Source organism: Contarinia nasturtii, unplaced genomic scaffold (genome assembly GCF_009176525.2).
Source record: "Contarinia nasturtii isolate CC-2019 unplaced genomic scaffold, AAFC_CNas_1.1 Cnas_scaffold_695, whole genome shotgun sequence".
Taxonomy (NCBI): Eukaryota; Metazoa; Arthropoda; class Insecta; order Diptera; family Cecidomyiidae; genus Contarinia; species Contarinia nasturtii.
In genome coordinates this window covers 3,881,311-3,901,964 of record NW_022198046.1, presented here as the reverse complement: position 1 = coordinate 3,901,964, position 20,654 = coordinate 3,881,311, and the positions used below count along the sequence as shown (strand labels likewise).

The following is a 20,654-nucleotide window of genomic DNA, read 5'->3' as shown; positions in this document are numbered from 1 at the left end:
GTTCGTCTTTCGACAAGACACATACACATCAAGACCATATTGAATCATCATATCATCGCGCGAACCGATAAAAATGTATATTCGTTCACTCCGATCCAATTTTATGCAAGAAATGCATTTTGGTAAGCGCTCAATTACACACCAAATCATGACCATATATAGTTGCGCAACGGTTTTTATTTGAACGCACAGTAAAATATGCAGTATTCGCGTAACCTCGCCAACTTTTTGTTGCGGCCAGCACTTACTAGCGAAAAGTGCAGCAACGCTTCGACAAAAAAGAAATGTAGAAGAAGACAACGATGAAGAAACGTAGGAATACACGTGAACTACGTGTGCTTGAAATGTGATCATGAAATCGGCGTGGAATTACATCTGATTATCAAAACGATTTTTATTTAAAGGAAATAACATTTGGACAAGAGCAACAACGGAACAGCAAACAACCCAGAATGAAGAAAGAGATGAAGAAAGAATCGGTTTTCAAATAAATATTTGAATCTCATCGCACGTACTTGCCGGTGTGCAAAAATCGTAAAATATATTACCATCATACAGACACATACGAACGAAATTGGTTGGGACAAAAAATGTTCGACGATAGACGCACGCGATGGAATATACGAACAATGTTTGCATATGTGAATGTAATTGGTAAATATGCTTGTTTTCATTATAGAAACGTTGCCGCGGCAACCATCTCTTCATTCGTGCTGGAACAGCAGCAGCATATTACACCGACTGTCTAAGCAAATACTTGATCGATACTTCAGATGGTATTTTGTCTTGGATTTGCTTGACTTGACTCGTTGGTACTCTTTCTCTCGCACTCAATTCTATATGCATCATGTGTATGAAATGTGTATGTATGGCAGAAGCATAGAGATTCGATAAATCCAAACACAGGCACCAACATCAAGTTCAATATCAACATATAAATACTGAGATGGTTGTGCTAAGTCGCCTTTTTCATTATCCGATGTCGAGTGATGGTTCCATCTCTCTCTCTCTCTCTCTCTCTCTCTCTCTCTCTCTCGCATACACTTTTTCTCACTTAATCTTTCGTTCTGTTGTTAAAGTGGTATTCCAAATTACAGTATAGGAACAAGCATCGAAAAATTGATGAATTTAAAATTAATTTGAACAATTTTTACCCTCTTCCGTTGACAGAGAAAAAACATCAATCTCATTTCGATGTGATCCATGTAATTGTGTCGATGTCTTAAAATTTTAATGAACTCAAATGCCAGCAAAAATCTGATCGAGTTTTTGCAAACTGTTTTCAATTTGTCGCATAATTTCATGTTATATATGATTTAAATGTTGACAACGCAACTTGGTTTTTTTTTTGCTTTACGAGATATTCAGTTTTTACATGGGGAATAAAATACAGCACGCTACTTAGCATATATCGACGCAGTTATCGAGAAATTGCATAAACGCCAACGTTAACAGAATTTCCAATAAATAATAAATTAAAATTTGAATTTATTGAGAAAATATGCGAGCGAGAGAGCGTGCGACAAAGAATCGAAAGTCGATAATTTTTCTCTGTGTCTCTTTGGTGCTTGTATGCACGAGTGTAATGCATACGGAATTCGAGTAGAGCCACACACTTGCTATGATATATGAAAATATGATTTTGAGCTTAAAGTGATTGTGGTATGTTTGATCTTACTCTCCCCCACATTTCAAATATAATAATCTGGATTGAGTGTGTTTGTGATGTGCAATTTAATCGACGATAGCAACAACAACGACAGCGAATTCATTTAGTTATCAGTACAGGTACTCCATTAGAAATACAATCGTCTTATAAATCGGTTCCCTTGTGCGGTATGTTCATTTTTCATAACAGAAATCATACGATACCAACATATAAAAGCGCGCATACAACACACACAACGATTCCAATGTACACAATCAAATACACAAAGAATTTCTTCGTGAAATTACAGCCGCATAGACGAAGCTCAATCTTTATGTGACCGGCATTTTAAACACATACTTGGGTAGCGCAGAGAAAAGAATGCATTTTGGATGTTTGCCATGTGTGCGAAATCGCTCTGTCTCTTTGCAGATTTCGAAAAATATTAATGCAACGGCAATATGAATTGAGCAAAATCCGGAGAAAAGGTGTTCAAAAGGGAGATGAAAGAATTATTTATTTAGAAAAAAAAGAGATGGTTTAATTCTCTTTGGTAATTTACATGGCATATATCGTCCATAACACGCATACACTCATAAACCAGATGGAATTTAAACTATTCGCCGTTGTCAGTGGGCGCGAGTTCGCGTAATCAAAAATATTCATTCGTATTGGTATCGATGCGTTTTCTCTCTATCTCATTTACTCTTTAGATGTTTTTCTTCGTCTACCTTTTTGTATAAACTTCGATAAAATGTTTGCATGTGTTTGCATTTGCACACAATGTGCACTGTTTACCGAGCTCTCTCTCACATAAAGAGAGGTAAGGAAGAGTGAGAGAATCCAAACCAATGAATAGACTAACAATACAACCATCAGTTCATAGCATTGAGTAAACGCAACACGATCATGCTTTGCATTTGTTTGTGTATTTTATATTGTTGATTATAAATATATGCTCAACTGTACAGGTAGCTAAAAAGGTACACAAACACACACACACACGGCCTGCGACGACCGATTCCAAACTCAACGAAAGAAAAATGAACGAAGAGAGAGAGAGAGAGAAAAAAACACAACAAATCAACACACTATACATTCTTCGCTGTCTCTATGTATTTTACATTATACGCTAATTGTATTTGGTGTGTAACCAAAACGGAAAAACGGCCAATGAAAAAAAATCCAGTGCTTTTGAACTTGTAATATTTAGTTTTAACTAAAGATTCAATGTAAGTAGACGTATATATTATGCGCTGTGTTGTCGCTGGCGTTCAGTTCAGTTGATGATTGTTATTTTTATATATCGTTTGTTTGATCGTGTATCGTTCGACTCAATAATTCAATGTGCCGTGTATATTGTGCAAAACACACAAGTCATAACATAATCTATTTCGGGTGTTTGATTGTTTTATAATCGGTAAATTAATTACTTGATTTATCATCGTTTTTTTTATTAATTCGAAACGAAATTTGAAATTGACAGAACAACGGAAATTGCGAGTTCTCAAATAGTTTTTTATCCACATTTTTTTTTTGCTGAAAATATTTCGGAGAGAATTTTTTATGATAAAATATGAAAGTTTTTTTAAAATAAAAATCAAAATTGAAAATGAGTAAAACATATATTTATAGAAAAGAAGTTGAAAATTTAAAAAAAAATCTTAAATGATAAAAAATTGAGTAAATCGCACAAACCCAAAAAAACCTATTCAAATTATTCTGAAATAGCAGTCGAAATATTCTAAAGCCAGAAAAGTTCTAGCATTTCCTCGTCACATATATAATTAAATTTCATCGGCGTTTGTTTTTTTTTTTTGAAATCCATCGATATCAAACTTAAAATTTCCATAACAACCAGTGAATATTCGTGTAATTGCTGTAAATAAATGAAATTTTAAAGACCGCATTAAATTTGCAACTCTTCCCCTCTCTCTATCTCTTTCAATAAATCGCCTGTCTTGTTTTGCGATTCTGAAATGAATATTTTTCTTGCGCGCGCGCCAGTCAATTAGACGAGACCGCGATGTTGATAAGTAATTAATTAGAGGCAGCGCGAAAAGTATATATACGATTAAATTAGTTAAATACAAAAGAGCCAATAATAATAATAAGAAAATCTCTGTACAGTAGCAATAATAACAACTGACGACGAAAAAAGTACACACACACAAATTTTCGGAACGAAGAGCAATAATAACAAATGCCCGTAACCAAGATTGTAATGAAATATAAATAATAAAGTTTGCGTGTAACCAATTTTTTCATCGATATAGTGCGCACTCGGTGATTCATAAAATATTTATGAACATAAAACTGACTACATATTTTTATTTCTCTCGATTCGCAGTTCGTTTTCCATCAATTAAATATCACGTTATAGTATTTAATTTTTCATATTCTAGATCCGAAATAATAATAAAAAAAAGAATTTGTGAAGAGAACCAAAAAAAAAATCCGAAAAGAAAAAGCATTAAGCAAAACCAGAATACTTTAAGTAGATAAACTACAATTGATCAAGAGTGTGAGTCGCCGTCAGCATCGTGTGATTAGCAAAGAACGCGAAATAGATAACACAAAATTAACGTCAAAAGTAACGACACAAAACGTAGAAACGAAAAAAAAAACGAATTTTAAGAAGGTTCAATTAAGGCATCTTTTGTCTACGAGAAACTTCGAACACAGCAACATTGGGCACACAAATCTACGCATTTCTATTGCAACATATACTGATAACACGAACAATCTATTGCGCATTCGAATTTGCTTGGTTGTTGTAAGTTTTTCGTTTGAAACGATGGCATTTACCTGACCGCACGTGTTTATTTTCGATTTTGTTTCATATATTTATATTGCCATTTTATCACATCGTACACCAAAATTCACTATCTCTGTCTCTTACAACCTTACCAAAAAAAAGAAAGAAAGAAATTCCTTTAGTCAATCGACCGTCGTCTATTGATCCGTAAAAAGAGTCGTCGATTCGTTTTGCAGTTTTGTGTGTATGTATTCCAAAGCATTTCTCCGAAAGAACCAATAGAAAGAAAAACCGGTAAGTTTTGACCATACAAACTTAGTGCAATGGTTTGATCTTTTTATTATTGACACATTTGCATAGTTTTGGTGTTATTCATATCGGGTTGTTTGGTATGAGCACGCAAAATTCCAATATCCCCATGTGTCATACAAATAGACAATTCTTTTTTTTTTCTTTCCATGGTATCGCTTTATTTCTTTTTCGTCTTTGTGTCGTGTTTTATTTGTCACTTTTGATTCAGTTCGTTAACATTTTATCATATACATATGGTTTATTTTTTGCTGAAATGGACTTATTCATTCACATAAAAATATTAAACAAAAGTGATTATTTTAATACCAAATGAAAAAATAGATTTATTTGTAAATATTCGAGTCAGAAAAAAATGTACGAAAAAAAAATGATTCATGACCAATGATATCTCACAGAACATTTGTTGTGTTCACGCGCGAGAAAAATAAATAAACCAGAAATGAATAATTAACTGATTTGCATCATTATAGTCGGCTGTACACACACTTCTACATGTATACAGCACAATAAAGTTGGAAGAGTGATTTAATTAGAGTTACCGTCACTTTCGCGCAAAATTGAACTCTCAACGAAACCGATTGAAACAGATGAATACACTCTTTTCGGAAAAGATGCGCGTCAAAATTCGTTTCATGCTGAAATTCGATGCAATTCGACATTTGTCAGTGTCGATGTCGAGGATGCACATGATTATAGTAGCTTAGCAAATGTTTGTAATAGTTTCAACTTACATTGGCATCAGTCAAATTGTTCATTCAAACAACTTATTGCGTGCAAATCGCTTCTCACAATTTTATTTTTGAAATAAATAAAAACTCAATCAGACACTCGAGCCGAAAGTTGAAACGTATCGATTATAACGTGATTGAACTGATTAGCTGCTACACAGCATAAAAGAATTCAATTTATTGATTATACTTGACTATGCTTCAAAATAATAAATCCTACTCGCACGTAGCTATTCATTTAAATAAGCTTATCTTGACGGAAGATCTAACAGTTGATTCATAATTTAAAAAATGTCTATTTTAACAAATTCACGTGTGACTGAATACATTCGTGGATCATCTTTCGATACTGCAATCAATTTATTTAAAAATCTATTGTCTATGGAGCGGGGCAATAGGAACAAAACCCGTTTACAAGTTGAAGAGTTCAAAAATGTGTTCAAGAAAATCTGAAATTGATGAATCAAATGTTCTGATCGTAGATGAATAATCAATCTTATCGTGATTATAAGCTGTTTCTATTGTCAATATAAAGAGAGTTTTCATTTTTGTTTAGTTCAAGTTGCAACTTGACCAGTCATCACATGGATTCTAACAAAAATACGAATGCATCACAGATAATCGCAAGAAATGTTGTAATAAGCTTAAGCTTTACCTTGACATGTTGCTCGTCATATTTTTAAAATTCCAAATTATGACACAACAGTTATTTTTATACTTATTCTGAACTCGTTCCTATTGAAATTGGGAAAAATTGAAATCAAGGCCAAGCAATTTTCAACTATTGCACTGCATTGATAATTTAGCTGCTTTTTGTTTTTAACGATCTGTCTCGAATCATTTGCTTAAAAATTAATACTGTTTATGATAAATGAAAAAAAAAAATGTATGAAAATTCGTCAATTTTATTTCAATTCAACTATATAATTTGAATTTTTTTGGATAGTTTCATCTTGAACTCAATTGATTGAAGATATTTCAGCGTATTTAGTCTTTCCAGCAGCAGTAGCATGTTCTCTGCTGATAAGGAAATTGAGTGTAGATGCGAGTACCGCAGTTATCACCACGATGAACTGAAAAGAATATTCAAGAATGTCATTTCATTTCGAAACTATTCACTTGTGCAGTTACTTACGTTCGTAGAAATAGCATTGAACGGGTCTTCCTTCATATATATCTGGACACGATACGTCGGTGTTTGAATGACAACTATATTGATCGATGACCAAAAGTAATGCCACTGTCATAAAAACAAATGCGAATACAGCTCTCATTTTATTGGTTTTATATTGAATATTAAATTTCAACTGCAGATGCATGGCTCTTATAAAGGCGAATCGAATGCAATTGAATCGAAACCAATTCACTGCTGCATAAAGTCTACCTGATAACCTATTATCATTATTATCGGTATTCGGTAATGTTTTTGAAGTGAAAAAGTTCGTATCGCATTTATGATGTGCAAAAAAAGTTCAGTCGCTGTTCGATTAAATGAACCATTGATAATTTAATCATTTTTTGTTGCTCCGAATTATTTAACAATGTCAAACGGTGTTTGTGCAAGCATAAAAACACAAAATAAATAACATTCTATCTATGTTGATTACTGCATGTTTAATTAATATTTTCTAAACCCAAATATTTTGCTGTTTATGACTCTGTTCGTTTTGTTTTTTTTTTTTCGCCGTTTCCCAGAATCATTTTAATTGGGTTTCATTAAACATCAACATTTTAAATATAAATCGATGTGAACATATGTTTTGTCGTTCGATGTTTGTGCACTGGTCATTTGACTAGATGATTGCGATTTACCGCTATATGATTAATAGTAAATGAGGTAACGGTTGTGGTACATATCCATTAAAAGTTAAAACACCATTGCTCGCCACAACTATGCGTTGATTTATGACTGAAGAAGGCCACGGTCGCGAACCGAAATTAGCATAAATTTAAATTTTATCGCTACTCCAGTAAATGGACAAAGCGACAAATGCTGAATTGCAAGAAAAATTTGCACACTGCCTGGACATCATCAAATTGAATGAGTGTGAATCGTACAAAAACGATTTTATATCATGTGTACGATAGTTGTTAGTTTAACTAAATAAGTTTATCGTGCATATTTTCGTTTTGATTGCACCAAAGTGAAGAAGCCAATGTACGACAAAATTAAAACTGGTTTTCATCGTGTTATAACACTTTTTTTTCCTCTGAAGAAAACTTCAACTGAAATTGTGTAAAACAATTTGAACTCTCGAACCCAGAGCAAGTGACGATCTTAATTTTAACAAGCATAAGATTGGCCAATAATTTTCTGTTAGAATGTACGGAAAACTATGTTACCGTTTTATTCAATCACAATCATTGCTCACTTGAAAGACAACGATGACGACGATAAGCGTGTTGCACGATTTGGACAGCAAATTAAATTTCGTTTAGACATGAAAGTTTATCGCTCAAGTAAAGTTATGATAAAGTTCATTATAAGAAAATAAAAAATGAATTTTGCCTTGGAAAAAAAGACCGAAGTTTTCCTTTGCAGTGTAAAGCAAGTGACGAATGCACGAATTTTATCGAAAAAAAAACTTTTCAAACGTGTAATTACAAATAGTTGGCATCAAGTTGACAAAATATCGCTGTGTGCGCGTCGTTTGATGAATTATACAATGTATACATATAAAATATTTAAATTAAGTTTATTCAACTTTCCGAAATGTAGCCTTTTGTTGGTATCCATGATCCTTGATTTGTTTTACTATCAAATCCCCCCGCTCCATTTTCTGACTGCAACGTGCCGTAATCCAATTTCTATATCAGATGCATTCCAGAGCATTTCGAAGTGACGCGCATGTTGCTATACAACAATCCAAACAACTTGTGACTGTGTCGCATGTTCAAAGGAATAGAACACCCATTGTCGTCGTCATCGTCGCTTGAATACTTTACCGCAGTGTTTCAAAGTTTATTGTTGACTTATTCGAAATAATTTGTCTTATCATTCACAAAGTGAACGATCCTGAAATGAGTCTCGGGTTTTGAACGCTCAATATTCGTTGGTTTACGAAAAAAAATATGCATTACAAGCAAAATGTAAACAAAATTTATTGCAGCTATGACGACGGACACGCTCATCGATTTTACGATGAGTTTGTGCAAATATGTAGTATCGGGTTATTGGATCCACCTGGTTTCTCACAAAAATCGGCACAAGTCATGTGCAACACCGTTCGCAAAATGCCGTTGTTTATATTCAACGTTAAAAAAAGACCCCTACATCCATTTCTAAGTGAATATTTAATCGATTTATGCGGTTTTTATTGAAATACAAAGCGATGCATTGTGACATTTCATTATTTTCACCCATTGTGAGTACGGTTGTGTTTTTCGACAGTTTTGGCTCGATTCTGCGACTCTGTTTGCGATTTTTTCCGTATCGAATTTCGGTATGATTTTTATCTATACAGTTGATTTTCTATACAGTTGATTTTTCAGTGGTAAGCAGTACCATCGTAGTCAGCAGCACTTTTTGTGTTTGTGTGAGGAAAAAAAGAATTCCATTCGAACTAATTTATTGCCACTAAATTAGCCGAGCAATTAATCACATTCATTCCGAAAAATATGTCTCGATTACGCCAAATTAAAATAACTTTCAGTTCAAACAATAACATTTCGGGCATTCTGTGTATATTTACCGTAAGCATTACTTTTCCTCTTTGATGTACGGCTAGTCGTTTGTGTATCTTTTGTACATTTTATGCATGCACTTAGCTTTATGGCACTTACCAACTGAAACAATTCCAAAAAAACACCGTACACAGAAAAAATATACTTGCCTTTACATCAATAAATTCATTTTATTACGAAATTCCATACTGGTTTTTGTAGAAAATATTTTGTCGGGTATTTTTTGTATGGAAGAACAATGAAAACCATATAAATCAAATGCATTTCTCTTTCGTGAATTCACACCACGTTATGTGTTGTTGTTGTTGTTGCATTTTTTTGTTGAAATGAGCATTTTTAATACTATTCTAGACTAGAGAACATGCACATGGTCGATTAGATCTCATTAATTCTGTGTGATATTTTTCTAAATGTGACCATTGAATAAAGTTGTTAGTTTTCAATTATTGTCCACTGTGAAGCGTGAATTTAATGCATTATTGGTCGGAAAACTTTCCATTTCCTGTCAATGTGTGCATCAATCAAAAGTAAATTTTCTCACCTGATTACAAGATATTAATACTCTCCAGCACGCGAACATTTGCCGAAAAACAATTCAATTCAAGAGATCTCACGTGTACAGACTGTACGAGTGGAGTTTCGTGACCAAACGAAAGTTCAAACACGTATCAACGAACCGAAATAACGAATCAAACTTTAAACTACATTCAAGTTTTTTGTTTGTTTAATATTCCCATTCTGATACGAGCACCTACTCTCGCGGTCGCTATGAAAGTCAAGCACATTTAATAATAATAATGTAAACCTGCCTTCTTTTCAATGAATTGACTCCCCAACACACGTTATCCAATATTTATGGCGTCTTTTGACAAATTTATACGCTTAGAACATTGAATTATTGGCAAAATGACAAAAACAGTGTGCTGTTTACATTTTGAGGTGCCGATTGATGTTAGTATCACCCGCTTGTTTGTTCGGATGCAAATTTATGGCAAAATATCACAAGGTCGCGCATTTTTACTTTGACAACTATTGTTCCGGGCGGTTTTTCCTCGTCAAAAATTCGCCTTTATTCAATTATTTTCTTTGTGCATGCACATTTTTGAATTGACATGTATACCACAAAAAAATATCCACGAGAATAATGCGAAAAAAATCAATATGTTTGCATAACTGAGTCAAACGACGAAAATGTCACTCGAAGTGGAATTACTCGATTTTTTATATAATCTCATCATACTATTTGAATTGAAATTGTGTTATCAACGAAAAAAGTCAATGAATTTTTTATGGGAATTATTCTCCACTTTTAACGACATCGATTTCAATTGTCTACGCTCAAGCGGAATTCAATTAAAGTGGTTGTTCGTGTTCGATTACTATCACCGTCGAGACGTTTGCTATCTCTTCGAAACTATCAGAAAATCAAGAATGTTTCGTTTTATTTCGACTTTGGAAATTTTCTTTCTGCGAGCACATAAAAAAATTCTTATTTCACCCATTTTGAAAATGTTTCGTTAGAATGAAATCATAATTTACGGTCCGTACTATTTGTTATTAAAATGAAATTGATTTCAACTAGATATTAAATCGATGCGCTGAAATAAAAGAATGTAAAACGTGATTGTGATTGAATGTTTCCTTTTTTTTCAAATTGCACAGTGTACACATCGTTGATTCGAAACTGCAGACTTTGATTTCGGATGGAATTGATTTGCATACCAAGTGGTGCACATTTGATCGGAAGCAATAACAATAACATCATGTCCGATATCGATAGCTCCGAATGTGTACAAATTGAAGGTGACGTCTTGTACATGTAAATCACATATATACCTGAAGTATTTTGTGATTAGCAAGCGCACGTGCATTGCTTTTCATATGTGAATACCAAATTGATTGTATGCTAATATCGTCACAAACAAACACACATACACACAGTGTGGTCTCTCTGGCTATTATCACGAAAATGCTCATTTGCGATTTAATTACCGGAATGGGGAACAAAAAGCAAATACACAAAGAAATTGCTATTATCGTTACTATTTAAAACAAAAGCATTGCTCGTAATTTTGATTTTTTTTTTTTTTTTTTTTTTGAGAATTTCTTGGGTCGAATGAATTCACTTCCGTCAAAAATTGTCGATTGCAATCAAACGCGATATCACCATGCCAAACATTTGAAATTAAAACAAAAAATTAAAAGTGACGAATTCAGGCCAAATTCTTTTGCCGTTATTATTATTCAATGGTTGATTAGCACCAGAAGCTCGTAAATTAAATGGTGTACACAGTTATTCAGCACCATGTGTTGCTGAGCGCACGAAGATCGACAAACATTCGATTTCACCAGCAAACACTCTTGTGAATGAATATTAATCACACATCGAATTCGTGATTTTTGGTAGTAAAAGTTGTTCATTCATAAAAACCTCGATGGTGTTACACTTAAAGTCATCATTTTATGACAACTCGATCAAAAAAATGTTGAAAAAATGTCTTACCTCAACGTCGCATAAAAAAACCGCAAATTGGCAACGAATGAATTCTCTTCCTAGAATAAATTGTAAATTCTTCGGCACGATTTCATTGGAAATTCGAGACCGATTTTCAAGTGATATCCATATTTCCGCATTTCAATATGTATTCCGTGTCAATATTTTTGCGCAATTATGTAAATCTGATCGAAGTGAGCGAGAAAAAAATTTATCGTTTTTCAAGCATTTAACAATGTAATTGACTGACAATGATTTTTTGTATTGCTTAGATATGAATAAAGAAGAAAAGAAAACAACAACAACGAACAGACGTGATGCTGATCCATTCTCTCCGGTAATCAATAGTGTTTAGCGTTTTTGTTGGCATTGTTCCTGGGCAATGTATCGTTAACTAGAAAATAGCCAAATAATCATGCATTCTGCTTTTAACGTTGATCGAGTCGGTTATATTGTATTCTCTTTGCACGGAACAATGAACAGTCCGATACGTAAATAGGAACGTGCAACCGAGCCGCAAAATTCACGATAACTCTCAAGGTCATTGTTTTTGTTGCGAACAATCTTGACAAAAGAATGAACAAAAAAAACACAAGTTTTTTCGGTACTCGAACTATAGAATGTCTAACAAAAAGTCTGGAAGTAGAAAAAAAAATCGACAAAGAAGCAAAAGGAAAAAGACATTCGTCAATCTAACTATCCATTTGAAACTCGCCCGAAACGAGAGTGACTCAATCATTATGCTAAACATAGCCACATGAAATTGAATAATCTGTCAATTATCTATTATTATCTAGCAGTTTATTTTGGGTGCTGCACCAAAATAATTCATATAATAGAATTTGCCGCATTTATGATATTATAAAATGTTCCGCAAATCATTAAGCTACTCTAATGAGCTTTGGCACTATTTATAATTAAGATCGCTGATATTCGATAATTACTTTTATTGATTTACCATAAACAGTATCGCGATAATGATATTAAATTTTATTCAAAATAATATCTATTTTATCGCATTTAAGCGATTCACTTTTCATTTCGGTATATGTAAACGTATGATCGTATTTTCAGTGTATATGCTGCGTCACAATCATGCACAAAAAAACCATGTAATTTTGTTTGTATACTAGCCATTGTCTGTTAGTATTTGTGGGTGTTGCCTTCAACTATTCGTCAAAGCATTGTGTTGTTAGCCTAAAATATATTGAAAAGATCGTCGACGATACACTGACTTCAAAATTATATGGTGTACGCATTATTTAATTCGTTGTTAATGCATGCAATTTACAGAAGTCACATATATTCAAATTTCGGCTTGCCTGTGTCATCTCACTGTTCACAACTTTTTTGTTAATGTTTTTGTTTTTGTTGTGATTCTTGGTGACAATAGACCATCAAATTGAATATATTTATGTACTATTTACACTAAATATGATGATGAATCACGATAAACATGAGGCCCGTTTGGAGCGATTCGCTATTTTATTTACTCATGTCTTTAAATGGGATAATCGCAGTGATGCGTTTACTCGCCACTGGCATCGCTTGTAAAATACATTCAATTCATTCGATGCCAAACACACACACACATAAGCAAACGGTGTGTGTGCATCGTTAACGCACGTTTATTTTGGATAATTATACGGCTCTATATCAATACGGTCAATAATTGCCATAAATTATATAAATTATCTCATAATTACGACAAACGATACATACACATGTCGAATGTATATGCCCGTTAGTAAATTCGCATGGAAATGCAATCAATTCCAAATATTGGCCGATTCGATTTCTACCACACATAAAATTCAATATATGCTTTGCTGTTGTTGTTGTTTTTTTCGCACATTGTGATTATAATGAAGTGTTGTTTCAGGCGATAATTTTCACATCAACATCGAATTAAATCGAAATAGAATTGCACAAAGCAATTCATGTGGTTGTACCTTTTGTGAATCCATTTAATTTATTTATCACTTTGAATCGGTAGCGTCATTGCCGATTGTCGCCGTCATCATCATACCCGACGTCTGCTTAATATTCCGGCTATGAAATTATAATTAAAAAGTTTACGTTCGGATCATAGTTCAAATGTCAACTGCAACAGATTGGTACAACTCTCGAACTAATTAGCAATTTGCCAAACTTATTTCCTTCATTTGTTGTTATAGCCGTAGAGTGTGTGTGTATTGAAGCTCAATCCAATTATACATAAATATATTTATTAATTTAATCCAATTGTAATTTAATCCAATCTTTATTCTCTTTATTCAACGCAAATTCCATGTGACGCATTCAACTACATTTTTAACGCTCTTGACTTTTCGATTGCAGATTTTTCCACAAATACAATGCAGGGAAATTCAAAGTATTTACGATGGTCGCCATTGTATACCTGTTGCTGTATTTTCGTCATTCTGTCGTCAACAGTTATTGCGGGTAAGTGGAAATCATCTTTTTAATCGATTTTCAACAAAAATAAATTCAATTTTCCAAAGTTCTGTTGTTAATAACTAATTAATTCACCGAAATCGCTCTAAATCAATTAACAATTGCCAAACCAATGAAACGGCGGTTTTTATGTTGATTTTTGCGGTTTTCTCGCGTTGTATTTCTATTGCGGATAGAAACAATCGTTTTGATGTTCAATAGAACTTTCACGCGTACATACCAACACCAGCGCAGTTGCTTGATGTGTGAGAGACGACACAAGAATGCGGTTTTTCTATTCTCAGACAATTGATACAAAACCCAATACCTTGGTCTAGAATTTCAAATCGACGTCAATGTGATATTTTCATCGCTAATTTTATTCAAACTCAGACATGGAGCACTTTTTTTTCTGTCAACATCAAATCAACAGCTGCGATCTATTGATCATATTAATTGTTTCAGAAATGCCACGAATTTGATGATTGTTTGCAATTACGTCTTATTCGATTGTTTTTTTTTTAATGTTTTTTTGCACCTCGAAATGAATGCCGATTTAAAGACTTTGAATTATTTTTGAATAAAAGAAATGAATCATGTTCTTAAATCAAATTTATCACAATTTAATTCAGAAATTATTTCAATGGGAAGATTTTGAATGGTTGATTTTGAATTAACAGCCAATTTTCGAGTGCAAACAAGAAGATTGAAATCTTGATTTAAAAATTACATAAGCATAAATGTTTGAGGCCGGTATCGTTGATCTTTATTCGCTTACACTCAATGAAAATAGTGATGAGAAGCAGTTCAGCATGTTTAACAATAAATTCGACACACTTTAAAGCGCACTCACAAACTGCATTTACCTCGACAAAAGTCTGAATTAAAAAAAACCTCTCGATATTCATATACTTAAAACAATTTTACATTGTTTCGCTGGGTAATTGTTCCATTTTGTACGACGATTCCAAACGGTGGGGAAAACCCAAAGATAAGCTACAATTTTGTAGCTCTGATTTAATTCGATACTTACAATTTTTTTTTGTCTTGAACAATGTGCATTGAATATGCTTACTGCTTATCCGAAGTGCTTGTTCAATTCAGCATGTGTGAGAATGCATTATTTGCCACAATACAGGATTAGTCCTTGGCATTAGAACCACACTGCTTGCAATTGCATTCGATTCAGATTTATTTACATTTTAAAATTGTACATGAACTACTACTGTTGTTACTGCTGATTTATTGATTCATTAAAAAATGTCACAAGTAAATGAAAACAAATAAAATCGTACAAAAAGGGGAATTTTATAAATCAAAAGAGTGATTGAAAACACACAGATCGGATTGATTTTAAATGGAAATTGTATCGCATCAATATGACTAATGGATTTCTTACCGGAACCGCTGTACTCGATAAGACTCAAAAGTTTAAAAAAATATATAGTTAGAAAAAGTCTTTGTAATATTCATCATTCAAAATGTTGACCGAAAATGTGCTCCACTATGCGGGTTGCTCTTTTTTTTATTGTCATCCACTGCAACCGAATTCGATTTTGTTTATACATTTCAATTCATTGCGAATGGTTCATCGTCATTGTACGCTGTGCTTTGTTCCCATTGGTTTGATTGCGAATATTTTGTGGTATTTTTGTGAGGGCGGAAAATGAAAACTAGAACAAATGCGCATACACGAGCTGGTGTTGTACAATTGAAAATGATGTATTCACTTATGAATATTCAATTAGTTTCCCATAATTTGATGATACAAATCCACTAAACATGATGCGATCAACCGATGATTGAAAACTCTTAACACTGTTACGATGCCGATGTAATCAATGTCTATGTATATGCGCATATTTGTGGTGCCATGACATGCAGTGCATGTGGCAATTTTGTATTTCCTCTAGCGCTCATCATGCATGTGAGATAACAGAAAACAAAACAAACGCCATTGCAACAAAGCGAAAATCATCTCGTTGGAGTTGAAAATTCGAATGTCATGCATTTTTCCCGGGATGTGTGAGATAGTTTGTTGATTTATTACATGTTCATTCGATTGGCACAAAAGAGAACTTCACTTCAGATAAAACTACTTTTCGCATTTTTCTCAATAAAATTGCACGTCAATCTCGATCCTTTTCCTCGCATCATATGGGAATTCTCTCATTCAGTAAGTTTTTTTTTTGTTCGCACACATTACCTGACTGCAGTCAAAATGAAAATGTGCATAAGTGCTCGATAAGTTTTAAGAATGCTTAAAGAAATTTTTCACAGCTAAAAGTAAAAAGCACTTACCTGTATTTTTGATGGTTGCTCATTTGCAAATCGATGATTTTACGCGTAAAAACTGGCAATCATTTCAGATATTGGAAATACGGCAAATGAACGAACAAAAAATGCAAATCATTTTTAAACTTTTGGATACATTGTCGATTTACGACGAACGTAGAAGGATCATTTCACGAAGAAAAAAAAATTCAAATCGAATTCTTTCGTTGAAATTGAAAATCAGCGCTGAACAATTGAGGTAAAGGTATATCCCTTTTTTTTTGGTGCATTGAAGGGGTTTTTCGTCGAATATATTTTTCTATTCAGCATTTTTTCAGTTATTGGCATAATGGTTAATATTCCGATTGATTTTTTGAATTTTCTATTGATACATTCGTGTCTGCAGTTGCGACAGCACAAAAACATTTATCGAAAAAAAAACTCGCTCATCCATAAATAATAAAGGTCTGATAATGGTGCTAATGTAAACGATGATTTTTCAAATTAATTTCATTCAGAAAAAAAGTTTTCAATCAGACAGTTTAACAGGCCATTTTTCACCTTATATCAATCAACAGCGCCGCTGAAAAAAACCTGATAACTGACACCATTTTTTCCATGAAGCTCGATACTTTTGTAACATATTTTCATGAAATGAATATGCGCGTGATAACCAAGTGTTGTTGTTGAAACAAACTAACAAACAATATAGTTTTCTATGTTTTAATTGCGAATGATTCATATCGTTTAAGTGTATAAACCGTATAATTTAATTGGGTCAATCTAGTTCATTGCCTTACCTAATTACAAAATTTATTCATTACATATTTTTACGCTAATTCATCTTTTTAACGTAAATCACTCACCGTATGTTTGCACTATACCGTATAAAATAGCTCGTTTTGTTGCTAATTATCTCTTCTTACATCGTGTTTAACATTTCTTCTTTTTTCTGTTTTTCATTCACACAGTGCCCGTTCGATCAAGACGCATGGTTCGTGAAACATTTTCATTTGATGCAACTAATAGCAATACAATTTCAAATGGTGAGTTGACAATCTTTCGACGATTATATTGAATGCATCTCTCTGAAATTCAAGGTCGATATTTTTTTTTTGTTATTTGTACAGAAACATGCTTTCATGACGGGGTCGAGGTTCAGAAATCATCCGTAACATGCGAAATCAAAACTGGATGCAAGCTCATTCAGAAGACAGGCGAATGCTGTCCGGATTATCAGTGTTGTAAGTTTCATTTTCTTCTTTTTTTCATCTTTTCTCTTTTCTTTCGTTACTTGTAACACCTCTTTCAACGCATCTTCATTTTTTGTTTCCTTTTCTTTTTTCCCATTATGTTTACTCACTTCACCTTTTTCTCATAATTTCCAAGTTCATTAACAACAATGCATTTCCCTTTGCTTACAAACTTGAACTAATTGATTAATTATTATGATATTCATTTTTCAATTTGTTGCCAGCATGTAATCATGAAGATCGAACGTATGAGAATGGAGAGAAAATTGTAAGCCACAATCCATGCTTCAGATGTCTATGTAAAGGTCAGCTTTTAACACTTTAATTAACTCAATTATTATATTATCATTAATTTATTGATTGTGTTTTTATAGGTGGCGAAGTGACTTGCAACGATGTTTCATGTTACATTCGTGATGACTGCAAGCCAAGATACGTAAAGGGTGTTTGTTGTCCAACATTCGACAATTGTCCTCCGATAGGTACGTTTTTATTTGTTATTTCTTTTGTTTCTCTATCTTTTGAACTTTATTGATTGCTATTCAAAAAACTTTCTCGTTTAATTTATCTCATGTTTATATTTCGATTTATTATCAGACGATGCGAAAATCGCAGCCACTAAAGAAGCTGAATCAAAAACAACAAAGAATGATTTAATCATTTCGTTGACAACGACAACGGCCGGAAGCAGTACAATTGTGGAGAAAAATCCAATGCTGCAACTGGCCAATGACAATCCACTTGGCATTAAAATCAAAGAAATCACAAAACCCGAAGAGATTAGAATAACAGATGATAAACCAAAACCGTATAATCCATTCAAATCTACGACAACCACCACCACAACAGCATCTATACCGACAACAGCAGAAAGTACTGTAGAGGCAATAACAAAGTTTTTATCAACAACAGAAACGTCGTCAACGTCCACAATTAGCAGCATAAGCACGGAGTTGCCAAGAGATAGCTATGAATCGTCTACCGTAGACACAAACCAATCAAGTGGAGAGCACGAAAGTCGTGATTATATGGATGACGGTGTGTTGGGCGACGATCGTTTATCATCGTCGGATGCTCCACCAACAAAAGCTTCAGCCAAAGGTGAAGTGGAGCCTCAACTGCTTTTGGTGAGCGCCGATTCAAATACCATTGGTGATGATGTGGGCAATAAAAGTGTACGACAAACGACAGAAAATAGTACAAACGATGGAATCGACCAGTCTTCCGAAAGTAGTTCTGAGTTTTTCAGCTCAACCACAACCGATAATCCATTTCAGTCAAGTACAAGTACATTTAGCGAATCACCAAGTACAGAAAACAACGGTGGCGAAGAAATCGATTTAGTTTCTTCGACACCAAAAAATTTAGTTGTTGTTCGACATGGCGGCAAAACGGAATCATTCCACATATCTGGCGTAGATGAATTGCAACGCGTTGAAGAATTAGATGTCATAAGTTCAACGACAGAAAATAGTCAAGAGATCGGAGATTCAGCCATTAAACTGACAAATGATGAGTTTAATCTAACTGTTGATAGCAATGAGGGTAAATCAAGTGAAGAATTGGTTATGGATGGTTCATCAACAACCACTGGTACACCTGAATTGTTTGACGATAACGATACGGTTTCGTGGAAAATTAATAAAAATCTTGAAAATACATTGAATTCAAGTGAAAGCAGCACAGAACCAAATAATTCGATAGAATCATCGACGCAAGGCGTAGAAAATTCATCTGAAATTTTATCAAGTGCAGAACATGTTTATGGAACTGTTTATTATCCGGAAGAAAAATCAACCGTATCACCAAGTAGTGAAGAGGCAATTGATACTGTTTTCTATTCAACAACTGAGGGTCCATTTGATGCTTCATCATCGACAACAGATAATTTGGATGCAAATAGTTCGTCCGAACCAAACTTTACGTCAACAACATTGGCTCCGGTGACCGCTGAGCCATTGAGTACACCAAAAAGCACAACAACTGAATCATTCTCCGGATCAACTAGTCGTTTTTCATACGAAGATGAAGAAAGCATCCTTGAGAACCCCGAATATCCTCCAATCCCGGATGATTTGAGTTTAACGCATAAAGATGACGAAGAGGAAAAACGCCGTTTACCAAATAAGGCCGAAGAGAATATTTCATCATCAACCTCCGGTCCGTGTCAAGAATGTGATGCTGATGCATTGAAAAGTGTGGAGCTAAGTACACGGGGTCCATCACTTGAAAACATCAAATTATCACATAAAATCGATAACGTTGAATCACGTGCACCGGGCGAACCACATTTAATACCAGAATGGGAACGCACCACAACCACAACCGAGAAAATGGAAGAAAGCACAACACTTGGTCCAAATGATATGATCACCGGTGCGAATGATATCAGTAAAACAACCATATTCGATAAGCTACCGGTGGCCGGAACAAAAGTAAATAAAAGTGAAGCATTGACAAATATCGAAACACTTCCGAATGTTGTGGATTCGGAAGAGAAATACGGTAATAAAGAGCCAACAACCGAACGACCGACAACAAAAGGCTATGCCAATTTTGATAGTGAAGAAGGTTCAGCTGCCTCTTCCGCCAAATCCGAATTTGATAATTCAACTGGCACATCGCCAAAAGACGATGCTGAAAGCATCAAATTGAATAGCAGCAGCAGTGATGAGAATACAAATGAGCAATATTCCTCTCTGGAAGAGCCATCGTTTATTCCAAAATCATTCCAGAATTATTGGCGATTTATAGAGAAAAACGGCTGGTCAGCACGAAAATAACGTTTTTGTGGTTTATTTTCTAGAATAAAAGCCACCCGTGAATGAAACTTGAATGCTCTTTTTTTACAATTAAATGACATTTGTTTTTGATGAATGATGAATGTTCTCAACTGCGTTCGAAGAACACACGAAGAAATATATAGGCTGAATTTTTTAGCAGTTTAGAAATGACTTTAGATGCAGCACGTAAGAAGCTAGTGAATAAAACACATTATTCGCCGAAGCAAAAGAAGCAAAAAAGGAACAGAAATAAAAACAATGTGTAACGTATTTATTTTGCACAA

General features: G+C 33.9%; 1 protein-coding gene and 1 long non-coding RNA gene across 4 annotated transcripts; one reads left to right on the top strand and one right to left on the bottom strand.

The window, feature by feature from the left end:
- Positions 1-2,879: 2,879 nt before the first annotated feature.
- Positions 2,880-20,417, top strand: LOC116341041 (flocculation protein FLO11). 3 transcript variants are annotated; one of them, XM_031767893.1, is made up of 8 exons: positions 2,880-3,068; positions 4,569-4,700; positions 13,965-14,069; positions 17,306-17,380; positions 17,465-17,578; positions 17,812-17,892; positions 17,962-18,069; positions 18,185-20,417. In XM_031767893.1, the coding sequence occupies exons 3-8, from the start codon at positions 13,982-13,984 to the stop codon at positions 20,368-20,370; spliced, it is 2,652 nt and encodes an 883-aa protein (XP_031623753.1). In that variant the 5' UTR covers positions 2,880-3,068; positions 4,569-4,700; positions 13,965-13,981; the 3' UTR covers positions 20,371-20,417. The 3 variants fall into 3 exon arrangements, with proteins under 3 accessions (XP_031623753.1, XP_031623752.1, XP_031623754.1); XM_031767892.1 differs by having other exon boundaries at positions 4,054-4,700; XM_031767894.1 differs by lacking the exon at positions 4,569-4,700.
- On the bottom strand, positions 6,380-6,764 carry LOC116341042. The gene is made up of 2 exons (XR_004201125.1): positions 6,582-6,764; positions 6,380-6,519 (listed from the first exon to the last, which is right to left on the bottom strand). It is a non-coding gene; the product is annotated as an uncharacterized LOC116341042 (long non-coding RNA).
- Positions 20,418-20,654: the final 237 nt, after the last annotated feature.